This window comes from Gobio gobio (genome assembly GCF_949357685.1).
Source record: "Gobio gobio genome assembly, chromosome: 7".
NCBI lineage: Eukaryota > Metazoa > Chordata > Actinopteri > Cypriniformes > Gobionidae > Gobio > Gobio gobio.
Window position 1 is genome coordinate 21,214,780 of NC_137103.1, and position 25,325 is coordinate 21,240,104.

General features: G+C 38.0%; 1 protein-coding gene across 1 annotated transcript; it reads right to left on the reverse strand.

The window, feature by feature from the left end:
- On the reverse strand, window positions 1–23,279 carry cfap91 (cilia and flagella associated protein 91). Its single transcript, XM_079821177.1, has 15 exons — window positions 23,128–23,279; window positions 20,715–20,792; window positions 20,518–20,574; window positions 20,252–20,436; window positions 19,417–19,594; window positions 18,417–18,574; window positions 16,284–16,466; window positions 14,248–14,381; window positions 14,039–14,152; window positions 12,797–12,868; window positions 12,568–12,714; window positions 11,762–11,983; window positions 10,465–10,613; window positions 9,422–9,513; window positions 1–402 (listed from the first exon to the last, which is right to left on the reverse strand). The coding sequence occupies exons 1-15, from the start codon at window positions 23,259–23,261 to the stop codon at window positions 149–151; spliced, it is 2,157 nt and encodes a 718-aa protein (XP_079677303.1). The 5' UTR covers window positions 23,262–23,279; the 3' UTR covers window positions 1–148.
- Window positions 23,280–25,325: the final 2,046 nt, after the last annotated feature.

The window sequence follows — 25,325 nt, forward strand, 5'->3', positions numbered from 1 at the left end:
AAATTAAATGCTGGTTTTATTGTTGTGTCTTTGGACTCGAGCTGTTCTCTCTGACTTGACAAGTACAGTAGGAAAAAAATCAAGTCAACTATGACTACTAATACAAACATTTAGGACAATTTAATGTTTTGTAGTGCTGCCCTTGGGCTTAGTCTGTGTGTTTTCCATTCCTGGTATGAGTGTCTGCTGTAGGATCACTGGTCAGATTGTTTTGTGCTGGTCCAGGGTCTCTAGGGGTCATGGTTCTGGGAACAGCCTCCTCTACTTGGCTGAGTATGTCATTCAGGACTGCTGAAGAGGCTCTGTCTGAGGGCAATGGGGGCTGGGAGACCGCAGAAGATCCTGGACTGCTACTGATGATTGAGCGAGCTGCTTGCAGATGCCTTCTCTGGCTCTGGCGAACTAAAAAAGAATGAGCAAAGTGTACATTTTTGAAGTGGCTTTTAACTGCTGGGCCACAACCAAAGATTGGCTCATATGTCTGTTCTGACAGAACCTGAAAAAAACACATTTTAAATGCAAAAATAAAAGAAACCACTTTTTACCACTTTTTACCACTTTTTAGACATACACTCGCTAACTTCCCTAACCACTTCCCCTTGGGCTAATCCCTGCCACCATTTTGCAGTGAGTTCCACTTTGTCAGATGGGAAGTTTATCTGGATAGGCCCTCGTTCCCTCGATTTTGACAAAGGGAGCGAGTCTACTTCCATGTACTTCAAGCTACTCTATATCCCACAATTCAACTTGATTGTGACATCACAGCAGATCGCACCGTATATGATATATTAATTGTTTTGAGAATTATTTGCATAATAGTGTATAATATATTATGTTGCGATTTAATCGCATAATACTTGTTTACAGTCAAAGTTTATCCTATTGATTTTTTTCCCCGTTTGTGTCATTTTATCTTTATCCAGCAGCTCATATACCCATAGTATTTTATATATTTTATATATATATCCAACAACTTATATGCATATAGACTGGTGCATAAAACGAATTAAAACATAATTTAAAAAGGGGTTTAAATAATAAATCAGTTCCATAGTGAATTCCAAGTGATCAAGGGCTTAATGCGTTCCATTTAAACCTTTTGCATGAGTTCTGCCCGTAGTGGGCACTTGTGCAATGTAAGCAATGACGCACATCCAGGTCCACAAGACGAAGGCGAGTTAGCGAGTGGCCCTGTCCCAAATGGCACACTTCATGTGCACTTTTCGGTCTTGTGGACTTACAATGATTCACAAATTTCAAGTGCAGACTCATAGGAAGGCTGCCATTTGTGTTTAGGGTGCCATTTGGGACAGTGTCAGTGAAGGGCATAAATATTTGGAGTGGAACACAGCCTTGGTATTTGGGACCAATATACGGAACCCCTAAAGGGACAAAATGTGAGATGGGAGGGGAAAAAAATGAAATGCGTTCTCTCGCAAAAGTTTATGTTCCCCTGAGGAATTTGCGAGCGAACGCAAAAACATTGAAATATATTTTTTCTTCCATCTCATTTTACCATCTGAAGGGGTGGATTCTGGAATCTACTGCCACTTCAATATATATCATTTTGATAGGTTTGTAATCAAGTTACTAATCAATATTTATCCATCTAAATATTAAACGATTTAAATGACTTCAAGCTTATGAGATTTATAGTACGTAGTAGTTATAAAATTACATGTTTGTTCACTGGAACATGCTATCTCGTCTTTGATAAAAGCACATCTTAAAACATATTTACTCTTCTAGCTGACCCTCTCATTGGGTCACTGAGACCTGTCTCCTACGTGACCAATTCACAGTTAAAGCATTTACTTTACTTTTCATCTTAAATCACTAGAGAACAATGACGAATACAGTCTTGAACCTCTTACTGAGAGAAAGCACATCGTATGTTTTGGGAAAGTTTCCTGATCAGAGCTAGAGCTTGACCAACTCCAACCTTGAAGAAGCTTTGTATCTGTGTGTGAGTATCCTTTGTTACAGGTCCTGACTTTCGTGAGGTGAACAACTGGCAACCAGGGGAGATGAAATTACCATCTTTCAGACAAAAAGGCACCTAGAAACGCTGATAAGGGACCTTGGTGGGTCATTTTGTGCCTAAACCCAGGACCTCTGTTTCCATCAGGATAATCAATGGAGATATGCCTCAAACTATATGTTCATATGGGGACATTTTCTGAGTTTATACATGTCTTAACCAATCAAAATCAATCAACCTGAAGTAGTGACCTGTGTTAGAGTATTAACAATAACAACTGCTTGCTGAGTGTTGAAGCTGACTTCTCTTCTCTTGAAACTATTCTTCGGTAAAATATTATTCAGTTGATTGCATCTCTGGATGTGTTAACACTTGGCATGTTTAGTTCGATTAAAAATTAACCCTGGTGCGATTGCTCCCGCCTGCTGCACACAAAACAAGCGGACCGAGACCCCTGAAAAGAAAAGATGGGTCTCTGTCTGCTTTCAAACTAAATCTGGTGCGGTTCAACTGAAATATGAATGCAACACGGACCAAAGACATCTAACAAGCTAAAAAACGGGACATACGTGGTTTTTTTCCCTCATAGTCGCAATGTTGCCCATCACAGTTCAGTACAGGCATCAACCACGTCTCCTCGCGGCAAATCTTCATTTTTATGTGTGTGACAAAGGGATTTCTGCTGCTGTTTTGACACTTTTACACATTTTAGCTGCTCAAAATACCATCATATGTAGGCTACGCACATGCAACGAGCGCATTTAGCCCAGCCCACAGCATTGTTTTGGATGTTCGGTAAGTTCGATTGCAAAATATACGTCATAAAAGCTGACCAATCAGGTTGTGAATATATCCCTATGCCTTTAAGTCTGAATCTTTAAGTTTAGTGTTAAGAATGCCAATGTAAACCCTAAGTGGACCAGGACTAAATGTTTTTTTTTTTGTTGGTCCAGACCAAACAAACCAAGTGAACCGAACTACAATTGTGAACACACCCTTCAACTCCTGGGGTCTCATTTATAAAACTTTGTGTAGATTTCATCCTAAAAGTGTACGTACGCACAAAAGCACGATTTTGCGTACGCACAGAAAAATTCAGATTTATAAAACCATGTGTACGCCAGAACCTGCGAAATATCCCTTTATAAATCACAGCCAGCAGAAGATTGTGCGTACGTGCATCTCCACCCTGTCTCCTCCCTGAAATCACCATATATAGAGCTAACGCCTAGTTTTACTATGCATAACCTCATTTGCATGCATATTCCCATCCACGTGACACCATGTTTAACACTGTCAAAGGTACAAGACATAGAAAAATATTAGATACGGTCTATAAATGCCATTTGTGCCTTACACAGTACATTGCTGACAATCATCCAATATTTTTTTTATGTTTTAGAATAAATACATCAAAATATCCATAAAAACAAAATTGTATTAAAATACTTTTAAAAAAAAAATAAAGTTTATTCATTCATTTCCATGGGCCAAATGTTATTTTAATTAAAAATATTTTGTTAATTTTAAACCCTTCAACTCAAATTCATGCAGTTTTGCTGATAATGTGAACATATAGGATGTTTAGGCTATTTTAATTTAAACAGATAGGCCTACTTATTTATTGCAGCGTAAATACAATCATCTGACTCAGAGCGTCACTGACTAAGTATTTTAAAAAAGGAAACGTGCAAATCTTAATTTTTTTCTTCAAGATGTATCCTTCAAATACAGTGGTATTTTTCATAATTTTGTGAAGATGTCTTTACTCTCCGTGTCCGTGCAGCTGTGGTTGTACGGTAAGATTATCATTGGACATATTCAATCCGGATAATGGACTGTTCGACCACCGAATCCTGCAGTGTCTGTGATATCGAAGTAAGTGTGCATCACTGATCATCGATCTCGCTAAAACATATTTTGTCATTACATGAGATCTGCAGTTTAGTTTAAAGATGAATTATTGGAATTAGCCAATATTTAATCCTTGCTGTCATTAAAACAGCGTGTCACAGGAAAAATTATCAAAAGTCGCACATGTCTATCTAAATTCGTATAATTTTTGTTTAAATTCTGAGTAATGACTTTATGTAATTTCAGTGCATATTAATGAAACTGGAACATTAATGTAAATGTGTATATCAAAATGAAAATAGAGTTTTAAATTGTACTTACTTCATTATCTCACTCTAGTAAAAGAGTTTGTACGCATGGGTCAGAGTTTGTGTGCAGGTGCGCAAATTTTCCCGTCAAGTGTGTTTTTATAAATCACAACTTGTGCGTAGAAAGTGGCGTACGCCTCTTTCAGGGCCTGTTTTGTGCATACGCAACGGTTATAAATGAGACCCCTGGTCTTTATTCATACTGTGTATGGTCCTCGGGGCATGTGTGGGGCAAATTACAGGGTGCGTCTCAATCTGATCCCAAGTTCAGTAGTCGGGGCACTGATCTCAAATCCTTCCAGTACACTGAAACGTTCACTCCCTGAAATATCACAAAATGGATCACAAAAACCAGGGAGCACTGATGCTCACTATGCTCCCTTACCGGATATTACATCACATTTCTGAAATGCAAAAACATAAAACGTGTAACCAGTCCTACTTGACCTGCTCCGAGCGGGATTTGGATCAGGGGTCTCCAGCGTGGGAGTCAGGCGCGCAAACAAGAACGCTAAAGACCACAGCCTCTAGCGTCAGTCACTAGCGCACCTCTTGAGGACAGGGGAGTGAGGTTTACACGCACAGCTCTTAGGCCGCGTGTCCACCAAAGTGTTTTTTCACGCAGCTGGCTGGCGTATTCAATTGTTTTGAATGGGCGCACCGCGTTTTTAGAACGCATGAGTAACAAGGCACTGAACGAGTATTTCAGGGTCAAGCACTGAGCATTCAGCGTTTTTAACTGGTCGCCGAGAGTTGAAGAATGTTCAACTTCGAGTAAAGTGCAGCGCTCATCACTGTCACTTTTCACCCAGCCGTCCAATCACAGTGGAGGAAGGGCAGGAAAAATACAACACAGACCAACCGCCACATTCTGCTTGTTACTGTACAACGTCAACAAATGACAACAAGCAGTATAATAATGGAACAAAATACTTTAAAACAAGAGCCAGAGCAAATACTTTACATTGTATCGGCATTTTTATATAGAATCAATGCAGGAACAAACTATCTGTGAAAAGAGATACTAGTAACACTTCCACGGATATTCCGTATCATAACAAGCAAAGAGTCATGTCGCTAGAAATTCAGTATCACTGTCCCAATGTGTAGTGAACCAGGGTCCTTACCAGTGCCCGGATTCACATACACGATAAATACTGATTCACAAGTTCGGGAGCTATAGGGAGCTGATTGAGACGCACCCACTGTTTCTGATGCCCAGATACTTTTATGGCTATATTAGGGTAAAATATAACAGGCATGGTGTTTTGGCACAAATTCATCAGTACTTGGTAAAAGCAGCCAAGTTACACAGAAGCCAACATGGACAGGTTGTGTAACATGCCCTGATCCTCAAACCAAGAACAAAGGTTAAAGAAAATAAATTATATGTGGGTTCACTTGCAACGAAGAATATTTTTTGGTGAAGATTTACTGGTTGTAGAAATTTGATAGTATTTTAAACTGTGTAAATAATAATTATTACACTTACTATTATATTAATATTATGAATCTAAATTAATTTCAGTTGAATTTAGTGGCATTTTGTTTATTTTCATACTGTGTTGGGTCGCCACTTGATGTCCAATAGGTTCTAAATCAAATACCACTGATAGATCATATGTTAGACAGTGATAAAATCTAGAAAAATGTATGCCCATCAAAAATGCCCATCAAATAACTGCTCCACGCGGCTCCAGGGTGTTAATAAAGGCCTTCTGAAGCGAATCGACGCGTTTGTGTAAGAAAATTATCCATATTTAAAACTTTATCAAGTAAACTTTCGACCGACCGCCTTCCCTGTTCAATTTCAAATTTCAAATTCACTTTTAACATTCAACACTTTTCCATGGAAGGCGGTCGTCGAAAGTTTACGTGATAAAGTTTTAAATATGAATATTTTTCTTACACAAACGTGTTGATTCGCTTCAGAAGGCCTTTATTAACACCCCAGAGCCGCGTGGAGCAGTTATTTGATGGAAAGATGCACTTTTTATGGACTTCAAAAACAGAGCAACTATGAATCAAATTCTAATACTTGGATTAGCCTGGACTTTTGTAATAATAACTCTCTGAAAGAAGAATGTCATATACACCTAGGATGACTTGGGGGTGAGTAAATTATGGGATAATTTTCATTTTTGGGTGAACTATCCCTTTAAAACAGCACCATTAATTATTTAGAACACTTTCACATTCCTTTCTGATCATTTGTGTTGCTTTTTTGTTGTTTATGGCTGACAGACATGATCAAAACCCACATATACTGTATGAAAAGGGTTGTACAACATTCTTCAGCTTTTCATATGGAATTGAAGGGCATGATCAATGACCATAAGCAAATTAATGAGAGGAAGTTCATTTTTGGTGAGCTATCCATTTATGCCAACAAATAGTAATTTAAATGTTATTTTGTATGTACGAAACTGCTGTATGTAGAATCATTTATTCTTTCATTCTCTGTATAAAGTCATGTGGTCATTGAACTTGAATAAACAGGGTCTGTTCTGTACAGAAGCAAACAATGGGGGAATAGAAGTGGCAAATAAAAAAAAAACGAACCATGGGAAATGGCACGGATAATTCATTGAATCTATAACACAGACCGCATGACTCCCACTGGGATACACACACACAACTGTTCACATGTCAAGCTCACAGGTCATTAAAAAGTCAAGCTTAACAAATACTGGTCAGGTGACAATTTATGCATGAAAAGCAAGAAAAAGATTGTCCTGAGGCTTGTCAAATCTTTTAAGACATTAATGGAGTGCACTACATCAGGAGGTTGAATTAATGTCAAAAAACTGAAATGCTATGTAGAACTAGCCTGAGAAGCAGTGTTCATTTTTGAATATGTATATTTTGTGCGGCCTGTAACCTCAGAAATTGACAATGACTTCGGGCTTTAATGCCAAGTCCCCCTTTTGCTGCCAAAACAGCCCTGACCCATCGAGGCATGGACTCCACTAGACCCCTGAAGGTGTTCTGTGGTATCTGGCACAAATGTGTTAGCAGCAGATCCTTTAAGTCTTGTAAGTTGCAAGGTGGGGCCTCCATGGATCGGACTTATTTGTTCAGCACATCCCACAGATGCTCGATCGGATTGAGATCTGAGGAATTTGGAGGCCAAACTTGTTATTGTGCTCCTCAAAACATTCCTGAACCATTTTTGCTTTGTGGCAGGGCGCATTATCCTGCCGAAAGAGGCCACAGCCACCAGGGAATACCGTTTCCATGAAAGGGTGCACATGGTCTGCAGCAATGCTTAGGTAAATGGCATGTCAAAGTAACATCCACATGGATGGCAGGACCCAAGGTTTCCCAGCAGAACATTGGCCAAAGCATCACACTGCCTCCGCCGGCTTGCCTTCTTCCCATAGTGCATCCTGGTGCCATGTGTTCCCCAGGTAAGCGACACACATGCACCTGGCCATCCATGTGATGTAAAAGAAAACATGATTCATCAGACCAGACCACCTTCTTCCATTGCTCCGTGGTCCAGTTCTGATGCTCACATGCTCACTGTTGGAGATTTCGGCGGTGGACAGGGGTCGGCATGGGCACCCTGACTGGTGTGTGGCTATCCAGCCCCATACACAACAAACTGCGATGCACTGTGTATTCTGACACATTTCTGTCAGAACCAGCATTAACTTCTTGAGCAATTTCAGCTACAGTAGCTCATCTGTTTGATCGGACCACACGGGCCAGCCTTCGCTCCCCATGTGCATCAATGAAATCTACATCTCCATAAAGTTGGTCAGCAGCAGGAAGCATTAAGCGCTCTAAAACTTCCTGGCATACGGCTGCGTTGACCTTGGACCTCAGAAAACACAGTGGACTAACACCAGCAGATGACATGGCACCCCAAACCATCACTGACTGTGGAAACTTTACACTTGACCTCAAGCAACGCGGATTGTGTGCCTCTCCTCTCTTCCTCCAGACCAAAGGAAATGCAAAATGTACTTTCATCAGAGAACATAACTTTGGACCACTCAACAGCAGTCCAGTCCTTTTTGTCTTTAGCCCAGGCGAGACGCTTCTTGTTGTTCAAGAGTGGCTAGACACAAGGAATGCGACAGCTGAAACCCATGTCTTGCATAAGTCTGTGCGTAGTGGTTCTTGAAGCACTGACTCCAGCTGCAGTCCACTCTGTGAATCTCCCCCACATTTTTTAATGGGTTTTGTTTCACAATCCTCTCCAGTGTGCGGTTATCCCTATTGCTTGTACACTTTTTTCTACCACATGTTTTCCTTCCCTTCGCCTCTCTGTTAATGTGCTTGGACACAGAGCTCTGTGAACAGCCAGCCTCTTTTGCAATGACCTGTTGTGTCTTGCCCTCCTTGTGCAAGGTGTCAATGGTCATCTTTTGGACAACTGTCAAGTCAGCAGTCTTCCCCATGATTGTGTCGCCTACAGAACAAGACTGAGAGACCATTTAAAGGCCTTTGCAGGTGTTTTGAGTTAATTAGCTGATTAGAGTTTGGCACCAGGTGTCTTCAATATTGAACCTTTTCACAATATTCTAATTTTCTGAGATACTGAATTTGGGATTTTCCTTAGTTGTCAGTTATAATCATCAAAATTAAAAGAAATAAACATTTGAAATATATGTGTGTAATGAATGAATACAATATACAAGTTTCACTTTTTGAATGGAATAAGTGAAATAAATCAACTTTTTGATGATATTCTAATTATATGACCAGCACCTGTATATCCTCATGTCACTCGACTTCAAGATGAAGTACTTTACAGTTTATAATGTTTCAAATCCAGATTACAGACTTAAACCCAAGATCACTTTTTAATTAATTGAATCACGTTATATTTAACCATTTTAAAAAGGTTATACATTATACATATACAAATTTATAGATCACACACGCATGCACACACACACACACACACACACACACACACACACACACACACACACACACACACACACACACACACACACACACACACACACACACACACACACACACACACACACACACACACACACACACACACACACACACACACACACACACACACACACACACACATATATACATATAATATAAAGTGTGACACCCTTAAAATTTCTCGTAACAAGATTGGAACATACAGTATAGCATGAGTTGACTTTTTATGGTACATTCTGTTCCTTAAATAATTTTCCTACTTCGTTTAAATGGCTTGAAGATGACATTGAGGACTAATTTGGCTTGCCCTGTAATAGTTTGGTATTTGACTGATTATCTGCCTGATTGAATAACCCACCTCTTTCTCTGACATCAATCTTCTGGACCTCAGGAATGAGGAATCTGTAGACGAGTTCTGCCACAATCTCCTCTGACTGCTGACTGTTCCTCCTGCACGTACACACAGACCAAGAAAGACACAACACAGGCCGATTAGAGCAGATTCATTCTGTTTGTGAACAAGAAAATGCTCTAAAACCATCAATGCTGGTAGCCTCACCAAAGGAAACATAACAATGATCTCCGAAACATGGTCATACAACTAGTTTCTTTATGTCTGCAAGTATACAGTATCTGATTCTAGTGACTTCCCTCAGCTGTGCTGTCATATCTGACATCCATAATTTATTATTTATTGAATATTATTAGGAATGTGTGGACATACAGTAGATGTTTTTTCATGCATGTTTCATATTTCTTAGGCTGTAACTGCATTTTGCCTTGAAGGATAAGAACATTTTTGAGTTTTTTAACAGGCAGAGCACAATGGGTGGAAGTCACCCTGTAGACAAATCAAAGCATGGCTTTGTATATTTTATTTTTAGGACCTTCTGAAAGTGGAAGTGAGTCATATGTACACCTTACATGCATAATTGTTTTGGATTGTTTCTGTCAAGGTCTCTAGTTCATATGGTCCATCTTTAGTAAATGCTCAAATACAGAATGAATGTATAAAATAATAGAAAATATACAAGTCAACACTTTTACGTATATTCTCATGTGATTCATCTATCCTTGGCATCTCACTAATGATCATGAATCGAATTAAAACCTCTGACGTATGCAACTGTCAGTGACAGACATCTCTTTTATCCTTCGAATGACAGTATGACAGAATCTTTTCAATATATTGAAAAGAGTGCATTTTTTTATCCCCTTTCTTCGGGAAGGTTCAGTGTGAAGTGTTTTGTTGTTTTGGCAGTTTTGAAAGATCTTTACCCTGCTGAAAATACCAGCATGATTACAAGAGTTTGTGGTTCATAGACATCACTAAACAATTTACTTGTGAGATCTTCAAACTGGTTTAATTTAATGGCATAGCATTCAAGACTAGAAACGTACGTCTCCTCCATGGCATAGGTGACGTTGTTCAGCTCCTCAGCTTTACGGTGTATCTCTTCTCTGGCCTGGGCATCAGCTGTCTGGTTAATGGAGCCCAGGATGACATCCTCCAGGTACATGTCTACTGTGTTCTGGTGCACCTTGACCACCTGATTCAAAAATATATACAGATAGACAAGAACCCGCTGACAGAAGAAGATTGCAAAGCTGCTGGTTGCAGTACAATTTGACTAGGACACACATTAAAAATATATAAGTTGAAGTTTGATTGCATTGGGACACTAGTGAAAACAATAATATATATATAAAAAAAATTTAAACATGTTAGCAATGTTAATTAATGTTAGAAACATCCAAGTAATGTGCTAAATCATGCTTGAAAATGCAAACAACGTTATTCACACTAGCAACATGTTAGCAGTTTGTTAATTCATGCTAGAAAACATGCTAAAACATGCCACCAATATGCTAATTGATGTTAGAAACATGCTACATAATTTTAACATTGTGAATTAATGCTAGAAACAGGCAACTGGCATGTCAAAACATCCTAGCAATGTGCTAAATAATGCTAAAAATGCTAACAATTATGCTAAAACATGCTAGCAACACATTAAAACATGCTAGTGAAGTGTTAAATCATGTTAGACACATGCTAGCAATGTGTTAAATCTAGCAACATGGTAAAAAAGCTAGCAATGTGCTAAATAATGCTAACAACATGCTATATCATGTTAGCAATGTGTTAATTCATATAGAAACAGGCTAGCAATGTGGCAAGTCATCTATCTATCTATCTATCTATCTATCTATCTATCTATCTATCTATCTATCTATCTATCTATCTATCTATCTATCTATCTATCTATCTATCTATCTATCTATCTATCTATCTATCTATCTATCTATCTATCTATCTATCTATCTATCTATCTATCTATCTATCTATCTATCTATCTGTCTGTCTGTCTGTCTGTCTGTCTGTCTGTCTGTCTGTCTGTCTGTCTGTCTGTCAGTCATCTGTCATCTGTATTGCCTTCAAAATCTTCAAACTTTAAGCTTGTAAAACTAGTATTTTCGGGGATGACAAAGCCGACTTTTCAGCATCATTACTCAGATACCATTCTAATATGATAATTTGTTGCGAAACATTTAGTATAATTTTCAATGTTGTACTTTTTAAGGTTTCTTTGATGAATAGAAAGTTCAAAAGAACAGCATTTGTTTAAAATAGAAAACGCCATGTCCAAGGGGTTTTGTTGGGCAGAAATAAGTGAACAAATAATGTTCTAGTGACCTGTTTAAATATCTCATCCTCCTCTCTGCGTCTCCTTTCCTCTATCTGCCGCCTTCCACTCTCCTCCGCCTCACGAATACGCCGATCTCTCTCAGCCAATAGCGTGAAGGCATGGATTCGCCTTTCCTCCTGCAGCCGGACCAACTCTTTAGACAAAAAGTCCAGCATGTCCACGATCACTCCCCCAGACAGGCCAGCTATACAGGACTCAATCTGAGACACCTGAGCGAAAGACAGTGGGAGAAGGAATAAGAAGAATCTATTTCATAATTTAGTTATTATAGCTTATTATAGTTAATTCTTGCATCATTGTTTTGTTCAAATGATTGTATTTATTTAGACCACAAACACTCAATTATTTAAAGGGCTCAAACATATTTTGAATAGATTTTTTTTGTCCTGCGATTATAAAAAAAAAAAAAAAAATAGACTTAAATGTATGCTATGCTGCACTTTTTCATGACTTATCAATCAATTTATATCAAAATATTCTCCACAAATGGTTAAGATCAGACTGTAATGATCAGTGACTTTGTTAAAAATAACTTACAGTACTTTTAATAATTTTCACTGCTGGGGCAGAGGGAGGAATTTTGAGTTCTGAAAATTACTGTAAAAATATATGAACATTGTTTATATTACAAAAAATCTGACACTTCATGACATGACCCACGAGAAGCCATGAAAGCCTGAAAATATCAGTGGTATATGTTACTGAGAGAAGTATGCAGTTTTATCTGTCAAAGTTCAAAAGGCACAGCAGGTGCTTATTGTCATATCTGAAGCATTTTTATCTCCGGTCTTACTCTGTCAGACTGCGTGACTCTCTGCTTCTGCAGGGCGAGTGTGACCTGTTTTTCTGCCTCCTTCTTGTCCTGTTCCTCCTTCTGCAGTGCGTGGGTGGTACGCAGTTCTTGGATCAGTTCCAAACGTTTCTCTTTTCCCTCGAACATCTGACAACCATCAAACGTTTTTATCCATTCGGATCAACAACTACACAAGACATCAGTTAAAACATGCTCCACCAAGCTTTACCTGATTCTGGGTGGATCTTCCTCGAAATACTTTCTGCAGAAAGATGATAGCCAGCTCCCTTTCCTCATCTCCCTGTTATAGATATATTGATATCTCAGAATGATAAATGAGATATAAAAGAATGACATAATGCATGATACAAAGAGAGTAAATGTCCACACATATACACCACCGTTCAAACGTTTTGGTCCAGTAAGATTTTTGAAAGGAGTCTCTTATGCTCACCAACGCTACATTTATTATTTAGTTATTCAAAAATATAGTAAAAACTGTAATATTGTGCAATATTATTGAAATTTAAATAAGCTTTTTTCTATTTGAATATATTTTAAAATGTAATTTATTCCTGTGATGCAGAGCTAAAATTTGTATTACTCCAATCTTCAGAATCACATGATCCTTCAGAAATCATTCTTTACTGTCACTTATGATCGATTTAATGTGTCCTTGCTGTATTAATTTCCTTCAAAAACAAAAACAAAACAACAACAACTTTTGAATGGCAGTGTGTGTTTCCTATGGTATCTGCAGGTCACTTTGGTTCTTTTAAGACCTTTGACAACATTGTGAAAAATACTTTTTATTCAGAAACAATATACTTTGAAAGAATTTACCCTTTGTGCAAACTGAATGTAAAGGGAAACCTGCATGTTAATTGCAATTAAATTATGAAGTATTATAGTTAAAATTTATATTAAATGCAATTAGAGTGCTTTTTGACACTTTAAGCTCTTACGTACATCATTATATGTAATTTCATGAATACTTTTATTGTCTTTGAAATATGGTAAAAAATGGCAAAAATATACTGCCGAGCATTTATGGTAGAATGACTAAAACTTGTATTCCATATAACTATATTTGTAACTACACATTAATGAAGTTGCAATTGAGTAAATTTAAAATATATCAAACTACAGTTAAAATTATATTACTTTAGAATGTGCTTTAGTATGCCAAAATAAGTGTATTTCTTTAAAGCACAACAAAAGAATATTAAAATATGACTTAAAATACACAAACTTTTAATTTGACATTATTATGAAAACCATGAAATTGCACTGTTTTTAGGTACACTTAAGTATGATTATTTCTTTGAAAATGTAAGTGAGTTTAGACAAGCACGTAGGTATGCTTATACCTAAAGCTACCCAAAGTGCATGCATTCAGACACGTTTTGACTTGCAAACTGCACGTCAGAAGGAAGCCCTGAATTGTCTACAGCATGAATGTGGGATGTACCTCAGGGGGCTCATCCACAACAGGGGTTAGGGGTCGCGGAGCAGGTTTTTCCGTCTTAAAGAGGAACCGCAGAGGCTTCTTTTCCACCCTGCAGACCTTTTCCTCTTTCAGAGCCTAGTGGGAAAGGACAGCTCAGGGTGATATCTGTCACTTCATGTATCTCTTCCCACAGTGTGAGTATGTGTGAAAAGCACCCAGCATCTCATTACCTGATGAGTCTTCATGAGCTCTAGTTCTCTGCGGGCTGAGCGTGTGATGAAGCCTTTAGTCACTTTGGGTCTTGGCACTTTAATTTGAGGCTCCATGACAGATGGAGAAAGACCTGCCTCCAGTTCTAACAGACCTAAGAAACACAGAGATGATACTGCAGGCCTTTACAACTTATTTTTAACAATAAAAAAAGAAGTCAGTGGTGTGTTAGCTAGTGTAATGTGTGTGAAAAGATCCAACCCTAAGTCTTTACACTCACCTAAAGGATTATTAGGAACACCAAACTAATACTGTGTTTGACTTACGCCTTCAGAACTGCCTTTTGATTCAACAAGGTGCTGAAAGCATTCTTTAGAAATGTTGGCCCATATTGATAGGATAGCATCTTGCAGTTGATGGAGATTTCTGGGATGCACATCCAGGGCTTGAAGCTCCCGTTCCACCACATCCCAAAGATGCTCTATTATTGGGTTGAGATCTGGTGACTGTGGGGGCCATTTTAGTACAGTGAACTCATTGTCATGTTCAAGAAACCAATTTGAAATGATTCGAGCTTTGTGACATGGTGCATTATCCTGCTGGAAGTAGCCATCAGAGGAATGGTACATGGTGGTCATAAAGGGATGGACATGGTCAGAAACAATGCTCAGGTAGGCCGTGGCATTTAAGCGATGCCCAATTGGCACTAAGGGGCCTAAAGTGTGCCAAGAAAACATCCCCCACACCATTACACCACCACCACCAGCCTGCACAGTGGTAACAAGGCATGATGGATCCATGTTCTCATTCTGTTTATGCCAAATTCTGACTCTACCATCTGAATGTCTCAACAGAAATCGAGACTCATCAGACCAGGCAACATTTTTCCAGTCTTCAACTGTCCAATATTGGTGAGCTTGAGCAAATTGTAGGCTCTTTTTCCTATTTGTAGTGGAGATGAGTGGTACCCGGTGGGGTCTTCTGCTGTTTTAGCCCATCCGCCTCAAGGTTGTGCATATTGTGGCTTCACAAATGCTTTGCTGCATACCTCGGTTGTAACGAGTGGTTATTTCACCAGTCAAAGTTGCTCTTCTGTCAGCTTGAATCAGTCGGCCCATTCTTCTCTGACCTCTAGCATCAACAAGGCATTTTCGCCCATAGGACTGCCGCATACTGGATGTTTTTCCCTTTTCACACCATTCTTTGTAATCCCTAGAAATGGTTGTGCGTGAAAATCCCAGTAACTGAGCAGATTGTGAGATACTCAGACCGGCCCGTCTGGCACCAACAACCATGCCACGCTCAAAATTGCTTAAATCACCTTTCTTTCCCATTCTGACATTCAGTTTGGAGTTCAGGAGATTGTCTTGACCAGGACCACACCCCTAAATGCATTGAAGCAACTGCCATGTGATTGGTTGATTAGATAATTGCATTAATGAGAAATTGAACAGGTGTTCCTAATAATCCTTTAGGTGAGTGTATAATATTTTGAACTGGAAAGATTTTTTAATCCTGTTTCTTCATCCATCATGTATGGAAGCACATAATAAAACAATTGAAAAGATAATTGCAACTTGTATCTCTCTTAAAATGTAGCATTTTTATCACAATTGTAAGTTTACATCTCGAAATATCAACTTGCAATTGCGAGTTATAAAGTCAGAATTGCGAGATATAAACAAAATTAAACTATATATTGCAATTCTGACTTTTATTCTCACAATTGTGAGTTTATATCACGCAATTCTGAGGAAAAAAGTCAGAATTACGAGATAAAAAGTTGCAATTACCTTTTTTATTTTTAATTCTGTTGTGAAACAAGCTTCCAAATCCAAAATGTTATTATATTAAACATAATATTAAATAAAAAAGAAAGAATTAAGAAAGAAAGAAAATCTTTAAATTAAAAAAAATTATTTTACAAAGAATTATATGAAAATAAAAATATCAGTACATGTGAAGAAATAATAATTAACAAGAAATGTTACTGTGTCCTGAATAGTCAGAGAAAAAAACAAAAAACAACCAAGCTGATCTGCAAACAGAAGCAGACCTTGATACGTGCTGAGAAAGTGACTCTTGACCACATTGCGGTTGGAATTTCGCTCAGGGAACTGGCCAATCCGAGACAGAGGAGCGTATGTCTGAGACCCATAATCTGAATAATCCTTTATAATATCACGTCTCTCCAGCTTTCCCTCCACATTCCTCCGCTTTGCCAGAAGCTTCCGTATTGCTGTGAGAAACATGAAGATGTTAGATAAAATGCTGTCTTTAAATACGTTTTTAAATGCTTATTTCATAAATCAGGGTAATCCGATTTAAACATGTAATCTGATTTAAACACAAATGTGTCCTGACAGTTCTCAATACATGCTATGCTTTATTTAGTTAAAGATTTGAATAAGTGATTTTGGGAATGATGACTTTTTATCATGCCTCATAAAAAAACAACAGAATAAAAGCCTACAATCACAGTTATCCCCATTCAAAATGACTAGAAAATAATAATTCTTCTTCTTATTATTATTCACAATCTATTTTATTTTTGAAATTATAATAATTAAAACAGTAAAGAAATATATTACTGTTGAAATAATATTATTGTACTGTAAAATAAAAAAATTAGTATTTCATAATAATAATAATAATTTTGTCTTTTTTGCTTTCAAACGTTAAACTACAGAGCTTAAATTTTGGCATACAAATGCTGGGAGAGCTGAAAGTTTCTCTTTTGTTGACAAAAGATTTATACATTATTCTCATTACAAATTTGGGAAGATACTTTGTGTGTGTTGCATTTTTCAATGCAAGCCTGAGACTGAAAACACTGGATCATGAGCTGCTTGCATATAAATCAACACAATGCCACACTCATTCTGAAACACACAACGCATCAGACTATATATTTACATTCTAAAATACATGCATTAAATATGGAAAAATCACATCCCTGTTATATACACTATATTGCTAAAAGTTTTGGGACACCTGCCTTTTTAATATGGAGTTGGTCCACCCTTTGCAGCTATAACAGCATCAACTCTTCTGGGAAGGCTTTCCACAAGGTTTAGGAGTGTATTTATGGGAATTTTTGACCATTCTTCTAGAAGCGCATTTGTGAGGTCAGGCACTGATGTTGGACGAGAAGGCCTGGCTCGCAGTCTCCGCTCTAATTCATCCCACAGGTGTTCTATCGGGTTGAGGTCAGTGCTCTGTGCAGGCCAGTCAAGTTCCTCTACACCAAACTCGCTCATCCATGTCTTTATGGACCTTGTTTTGTGCACTGGTGCGCAGTTGTGTTGGAACAGGAAGGGGCCATTTCCAAACTGTTCCCACAAAGTTGGGAGCATGAAATCGTCCAAAATGTCTTGGTATGCTGAAGCATTAAGTGTTCCTTTCACTGGAACTAAGGGGCCAAGCCCACCCCCTGAAAAAGTACTGTTCTCCTGGCAATTGCCAAACCCAGACTCGTCCATCTGATAGCGTGATTCGTGACTCCAGATAACATGTCTCCACTGCTCTAGAGTCCAGTGGCGGCGTGCTTTACACCACTGTATCCGTCGCTTTGCATTGCACTTGGTGATGTAAGGCTTGGATGCAGCTGCTTGGCAATGGAAACCCATTTCCATGAAGCTCTCTACGCACTGTTCTTGAGATTATCTGAAGGCCACATGAAGTTTGGAGGTCTGTAGCTATTGACGGCAAGAGTTGGCGACTTCTGCGCACTGTGCGCCTCAGCATGCGCTGACCCCACTCTATGATTTTACGCCAGAACTTCGTGGCTGAGTTGCTGTTGTTCCCAATTGCTTCCACTTTATTATAATACCACTAACAGTTGACCGTGGAATATTTAGTAGTGAGGAAATTTCAAAAAATTCACTTATTGTACAGATGGCAACCTATCACGGTACCACGCTTGAATTCACTGAGCTCCTGAGAGCGACCCATTCTTTCACAAATTTTTGTAGAAGCAGTCTGCATGCCTAGGTGCTTGATTTTATACACCCATGACCATGGAAGTGATTGGAACACCTGAATTCAATTATTTGGAGGGGGTGTCCCAATACTTTTGGCAATATAGTGTATAAACTATGGTCTCAAAGCAAATACAACAACACTTCACATCTGATTCCATATGGACTGACATAAAAACAATGGGCCCTTTATCTAACTGTGGCCTCACAAATGATGTAGTCTTTGCGTATCTTCTTAAGCCGCGCCTCCTTCTCTTGCTGGTGCTGGGAAAAGCTCACGTCCAGTCGCTCCATCTTGACCTCCTCCTGCTTCTCCTCCCTCTGACGCAAGAGCTGCACCAGCAGGGTCAGTCGTGCCTCCTGCAGTCTAATAAAACACACGTGAAACAAAAGTCAGCATGTACGTGTTTGTGCATTGCAGAAGTACAGAGAGTATTTATTTATACTGTTGTTAAAGGATTAAGTTTACCCCAAAAATGTATATGGAACTCTTATGCATAATACAGGGGCGTAGCCATTATGATGAGTAAATAACAGTTGTTTAAATTATTTTAACGTAATTACAAAATTATTATAACATCTCAAATACTAAAATAAATCAAATTTGTTTTTTTACAGTGAGGAGTTTGATTGACAGCTGTGTTAGTCTCATGCATGTCGCGCCTGTGAGTTCATGAAGTGTGTTTGCCTATTCACTTGGCCTATAATTTGCAGTTTTTTGTTAGAACAGCAGGGATGCAAAATTCTATAAAAAGGACTTTTAAAAACTTGCATTGACGCAGGAGAGAAGCCATTCATTAGCCTGCAAGTAACACTTTTCAATTCGCAGGTTCATTCTGTAAACCCTGGAACACACTCTCAGAAGAAATAATGTATAGTGTAGGGGTAAGATGCGTGGCATAAGTTTTCTCTACTTCCTTTTCCCATCACATATCATATCGGAAAAGCGTGTTGTAACCGCTGCTCATGTTTTTTATGTAGCTTGGTTGTAGCTACAGTTTTGGGTTATGAATAGTGACGTGGTAATTTTACAAGGTGTGTCCTACAATTGATTTATTTTTCAATAGGATCAAAGAAAATAAGATTGAAATGACCTGAATATTGAGTCTGTCCGTTTTTGTACCTAAATGCACAGCCGTAATTTGCGGGTGCCCCCACCACTGCACAATTCACTTTTTTTGGCAAAATATTCCTACAGGTAGAGCTCACTTCTCTATCTCCTCTTCTCTGAAGGCCCACTCCTTCCTCTCCATCTCCTCCATCATCCTTCTCCTCTTGTCAAGCTGAGAGAGGTCGTCCAGTGGGGGTAGAGTTGCCTCCCATGCTCTCTTCATTCTTGCCCTCTCGATCATCTCCACTTCTGCCAGCCCTGCAGGCAGCCCACGGCCTGGAAAACAATCAGTGATAAGGGCCATTCACAAAAAACATTAACATTACAACAATATTAGCATCCACACAAACGGATGCTAACGTTCTGTTCATCAAAAGCTCACTAGTTTTGTCGTCTGCTGCTTTAAAGTAGGAATGAAATGGAAGTTGTGATAGTCTTTTCTTCCCTATTGTGACATACAATAAAGACAAGTGAAAAAATGTAGGGCTAGACATGGTTTTCTTTATGAGGAATTAACTGGATCATTGTCGTGATCTCATGTGATTGACAGGTTGTCCCACCCTCATGCCAGTTAAATAAACAAGATATTTTGATTAAAGGTTAATATGGCACATGAGAAAAAAAAGAAAGAATGATGTACGCAGATAAATTATTTATAATAAAAACTGCAAAAAAAAAGATTTTAAATGCTCAAGCTCTTTAAACTTGGGTGGATTCTGACTGGCAGTGTTTTTATCGTTCATCAGCTGGAAAATGTTATTCTGTGTTTTTATTATAGTTGTGCTGTGGACTTCATTTTAAAACTTTATAGTTATAGTTATATTTGGTGTTAATGGGCCTATAGTCGACACCTCGGTCAACCTGAATAGGAGCTAGTGAGAGTCAGTATAATGCATAAAATAAATGCGATTATATTATATTTATGTGGTTTACCCCATTTGAGTGTGGCCAGTGTGAGCAGCTCAGGGAAGGCTGTCCCGGGACGAACCACATGGTCTGGAGTGAAGGGGTCTGTCTGTGTCTCACTCTCCCGATAGTCAGTCTGAACTCCCACGCTCCGCTGGAACGGAGTGGGGGGGCGTTTATCATCTCCATTAGGAGCAGAAAGCAGGTCAGATCTGTGAGAAAAATAGTGCAGACTCAGAAGAAAGTCAAGTATTTGATACATCTATTAACAGATCAAGGCTGAAATGACTTACTTTGTCAAAGCAAATACAACATCAGGAGGAAACTGCTGAGCAAAAGGAATAAGAGGACTGAGAGAAAGACAATGGGAGGAAAAAAGGGATAAAGAGAAAATCATTTTTATATGCTTTAACTGTTCAAAGAATTCTATCTAAATCAAACTGTTAAAACTGGTGTCACTCACACTCATTTTTCTGTAAATGTGTCTTACCGTTTGAAAAACTTCCAGCGGTCCACTCCAGTCACATCAGCAGGGTTCAGTCTATCGATATGAACCCCAGACACAACCCTTACACAGACACAAAAATATAAAAATTATTCATTCATTTGCAATTTCAGCATTCACCGCCATTCAAAAGTTTGGGGTCAGTAAGTTTTTTTTTTTTTTTTCTAAAGAAATTAAAGGGAACCTATTATGCCCATTTTTTTAAAGTCTATTAGAACATGTTTTCTTGCTTGATTTTTCAACAAAAAAACAAAAAACATTATTTTTCTGATTGGTAAGCTTGATCAGTATGTTGTGATTGGTCAACCACTTCGAGTGTGTTTCGGAACACTTATATGTATACACCGTTGTATATAATATAATTATAGAAAAGAACACTCAAGACCACTTTAGCTTTGCCAAGTCATTTGTTTATTTTGTTTTTGGTTGATGGATTGCTCATGCATCTTGTTTATTAAAACTGCACTTGGGTTCTCACCTCACGATGCAATACGATTCACAATACTAATTTCACGATACGATTTTCTCACAATTTTTTTTTTACAAAATGAGATTTAAGAAAAATTATAAAATGAAAGTGTCCTTTTTATTTCTCAGACAAAATTCTGCATATTTCTTTGTAAAATTTTAATATATATTTTATAATAACTCAATGGAAAAGTCCCTTCAAGAAGATCTACCAATGGTGTTTTCTTGGGAGGGGGTTGTTTCAGCTTCTTCACCCTTATCCTGCACTGAGGAATAGCAGAAATAAAAAGACTAGGTACAATTTAAGTACAACAGTGACAGGGGTTTCACATTGTTATAAAGGCAAGATTTTAATTATAATTTGTATCATTACACTTGAAAAACAGAACATATTTAGATAAATATGCCATAATTATTGAAAAATTCCATGTACACTTTTAGAGAAAGAGATAGTAAAATAAATACAACACCTGGCTCTGCAACAGCATAGAGTTCTCTTTCAGTCTGTGGAATACATCCTCGCGCTGGTGTCTTTTTCTTGATGAGGAAGAGCCTGTGGCAAACGCCTTCGACGCCGCCAGTGGGGCTGCAAATCTGCCGGTCAGAGTGGTTTGGCCTATTATCTATTCACATGCAGACGGAGCTGACAGGAGCCTCTCACTGTGGTGATTATTAGTCTTCGGAAAGTCAAAATGCCACCACACCTCCGATTTGAGTCAATGTAAACTTTGGTTCATGTCTGTCATACTTATGCTGCCTTCACGTGCTATCGGAATTATCGTAAATACGAGTTTCCGAGGTAAAAATTGCACATGAACTCCCCCACATTCTGAAACTTGAATGCAATGAGCTCGTAATCACGACTTCAGAAGTCGGAATTATCAAATTTCCGATAGCACGTGAAGGCAGCATAAGTCACTTTTCATGTCGTCTTGCCATGTCTTGTGCGCCCCTAGTCTTCTCATTGGTTTATTCTGGTCATGTGTCATGTTCTCTGATTGGTTCATTGTCTTGATTGTGCACAGGTGCCCCTTGTCTGCTCATTAGTCGTGTGTGTGTATATAGCCCTCTTCTTTCATGGGTCCTTGGTCTAGCTTTGTTTGTGTAACCCATTGTGGTGAGTTGGTTTGGTCATGTCTAGTTCATACGTCAATTCATGTTTAGCTTTGCCAAGTCTTTTGTTTTTGGTTCATGGATTGTTCACATATCTTGTTTAGTAAAACTGCACTTGCGTTCTCACTACAACTCGCCTCAAGCTCTTTAAATTTGTTACACTCCCTTGGAGTGACTTTGTGCTTTGATACTTTGCAGATCTTTTTCATGCTCAAACAGCAAGATTACACACTATGTAAAAAAAAATTAAAAAGCATAATAGGTCTTTCAGCAGAAATTCAGCATTCAATTGATCAAAAGAGACAGTAAAGACATTTATAAAGATTGGAGTCATGTGAGTAATGGCTCAAGCCACTATTTACATTTTAAAATAGGCCTATATATTTTATATTGTAATATTTCCCAATATTACCGTTTTACTGTATTTTTGACCTTTCAAACAAAATAAAAAAAATCTTGACCCCAAACGTTTGAACACTATAAATTGCGAGAAGTGCAAAAAACAATTACGAAAAAAGATTAAAATATCAACCAAAAAAAGAATCCACAAACAACAAAGACTAAATACTGTAACTCAAATAAATAAATAAATAAACAGCCAAATCATTTGGTGGAGACTTTGTGAGGGAAATTTGCAACAACAAAAAAGCAAAATGTCACAATGCAAAAAAGAGTTTTCTTCAACCAATATATATATATATTTTTTCTTTTGATTTTGAGATTAAATGTCCTGGGCATGTTTTTGTGTGTTTCACCCATTTACTATAATATATATAAAGTACCATTGTCTTCATATGGTTTTCAGAGAGAATTTTACCCTGTCAGTTGCTGCAGGGCCTGCCTCCTCTGGTCAGCGTAGCCCCGCCAACGCCGGTCAATGAACGCAGGCACAGGGTCAGTGGATTCAAGGCGTAAGGTATAACGGGGGTGGTGTGGAAGATTACTAAACATGGAGTTAAACTCTGGGACCTTCCGCTAATAGAAACAAAACAAAATTGTTTGTACTCTTAAAATGACATATGGGTCATATCATACATTTTTGGCACACTTATGTTTTTGTTTACATACACCTAAACTATAGACAAAAAAAAACAAAAAAGCATACTTTGACAGGTCATCTCAACTGAAAAATGAATGAAAATGAAAACTTTTAAATTATAAATGTAAAAAACATATAATATTGTTTTATATATATATATATATATATATATATATATATATATATATATATATATAAAAACACCTGTCATAACTGAGTGTTTAATGACCTTTTTCCACTTTTTCCTCTAACCTTTAGAATGAAACAGGCTGTCAAAAAGTAGCATAAGTACAGAAAAAGATGTTTCTCCAGTTTACTTTTTTCTAGGAAGGCCGTTGTCTGGCTATCACCAGACCAGGCTCAATCTTTTAAGATTGAACATTGGTCTGGGGAGTCTGCTCTGTATTTTCTACTGCACAAGAGGCGTGATCAACGGGCATTCAAATGACTCTGTTCGCAATTGGATAGTCCTTCAACCAATCAGACCAACAATCCATCGCTTCTCTATCTGTCATTGGCTGAATCTGAAATCGCCCCCTAAACCCTCATTCACTAATCCCTATGTTAGTCCACTAATACAGTTCACTTGAAGGAGTGAATGAAAACGAGTGCGTCAAGTCGGACAGCCGTTGAGTTTCCATCGGCTGTACACTCGTTATTGCAGTGCAATGTGGGATTGAATGAGCGCACTCAATAATGTCCACTATGGTTTCGGACACCGCTACAAAATGGCTGTCCCTTCAAATAGTGCACTATAGGGGGCGATTTCGGATTCAACCACTGTGTTAAACCCGCTAATAGCGCGCCAGGTGGATAAGCCGGTTTGTGATTGGTCCGGGCAAATTTGTAACAGAAGCAGGATAGAAATATGTACAGGTTTTATATGTACAGAAATATCGCCAGCAGATCGGGCTGGGTTTACCCAGTCTAAGAAGGCCGCTTACTGTAGTTCTGAAAGTTACAGAATGTTTTGTTCAAACCTTGAATGCTCAAGGTTTCTGATGTATTTAGAATGAAGCAAAAAAAAAAAATGTCATGTTTATTGAAGATTTTCAAATAACTAAATTATATCACAAAACAGTCATTCTCAATGACTCACTGTAACTGTAACTAGAGCTTAGCAAAAGAGCTTACCTTGTCATCTCTTTGCATTCATGTGTGCCGTTAATATCAAATCAATTTGAATGTGTTCCCTAATCTATGCTTACAATCCTGAGGATTGTAATATTATAACAAAAATGATATTATGAGAACAAGAGTCATAGAGGAATTTGTGGCCCGATTTCCCTACACAAGATCAAATTCATGATGTGATAATGACTGGCTGTTCAAGACAGATAATTAAATAAAAAGTATAACAAATAAGTAAATAAATGGATCTGGAATGTTGATAGTTGATTTGAGAAATTGTGTGAGAAGAAACTAGCACGGTGAAGAAACTGGCTGCCAGGGACAAATGCATTCTACTTTTTAGCGCCCATTATATTTAATTATGTGACCACATAGTGCTGCGATTGACCAATTAGAGTCAAGTGTTCCAGACAGACCTGTAATAAGTCAAAATAACCACTTCAGTGTCTGCAGGGTCTACCTTTTCCATTTATTCCAATAATCTAAAATAATTTAGCAGTTCAGACTTTTTTAGCATTTTACCTCTTTGCCAACCTAACAGTGTTTTTCTCTCTTTAAACCAGAGTGAGTCTTTTTATACAACAATTTATTATCCTGTTCTATTTACTATCTGCCTATTTATCCTAAATGCTAATACTATCCTTTGTAGCAGCAGCTGTGAATTGTCATAGTTTCATAAAAACACTTCTGGAAAAGAACGGTGCTTATTTCTATTGAATGTGCACTTGTAGTGTACTTCAAATATATATATTTCTTATCTTTTAAGTAATTTTAATAAGTGTGCTGTAATAATGTCAAATTAAAAGTTTTACTTTGAAGAACAATAATAATAATAATAATCATTT

Excerpts from the sequence above, each read along its gene's own strand:
- cfap91 (XM_079821177.1), bottom strand. The coding sequence starts at position 23,261 with ATGTTTAGTAATCTTCCACACCACCCCCGTTATACCTTACGCCTTGAA. Across the intron at positions 14,382-16,283 it reads CTTTCTCAGCACGTATCAAG|GTCTGTTAGAACTGGAGGCA; the intron begins GTCTGCTTCTGT and ends TGTGTTTCTTAG. Across the intron at positions 12,715-12,796 it reads GAAGATCCACCCAGAATCAG|ATGTTCGAGGGAAAAGAGAA; the intron begins GTAAAGCTTGGT and ends GATGGTTGTCAG.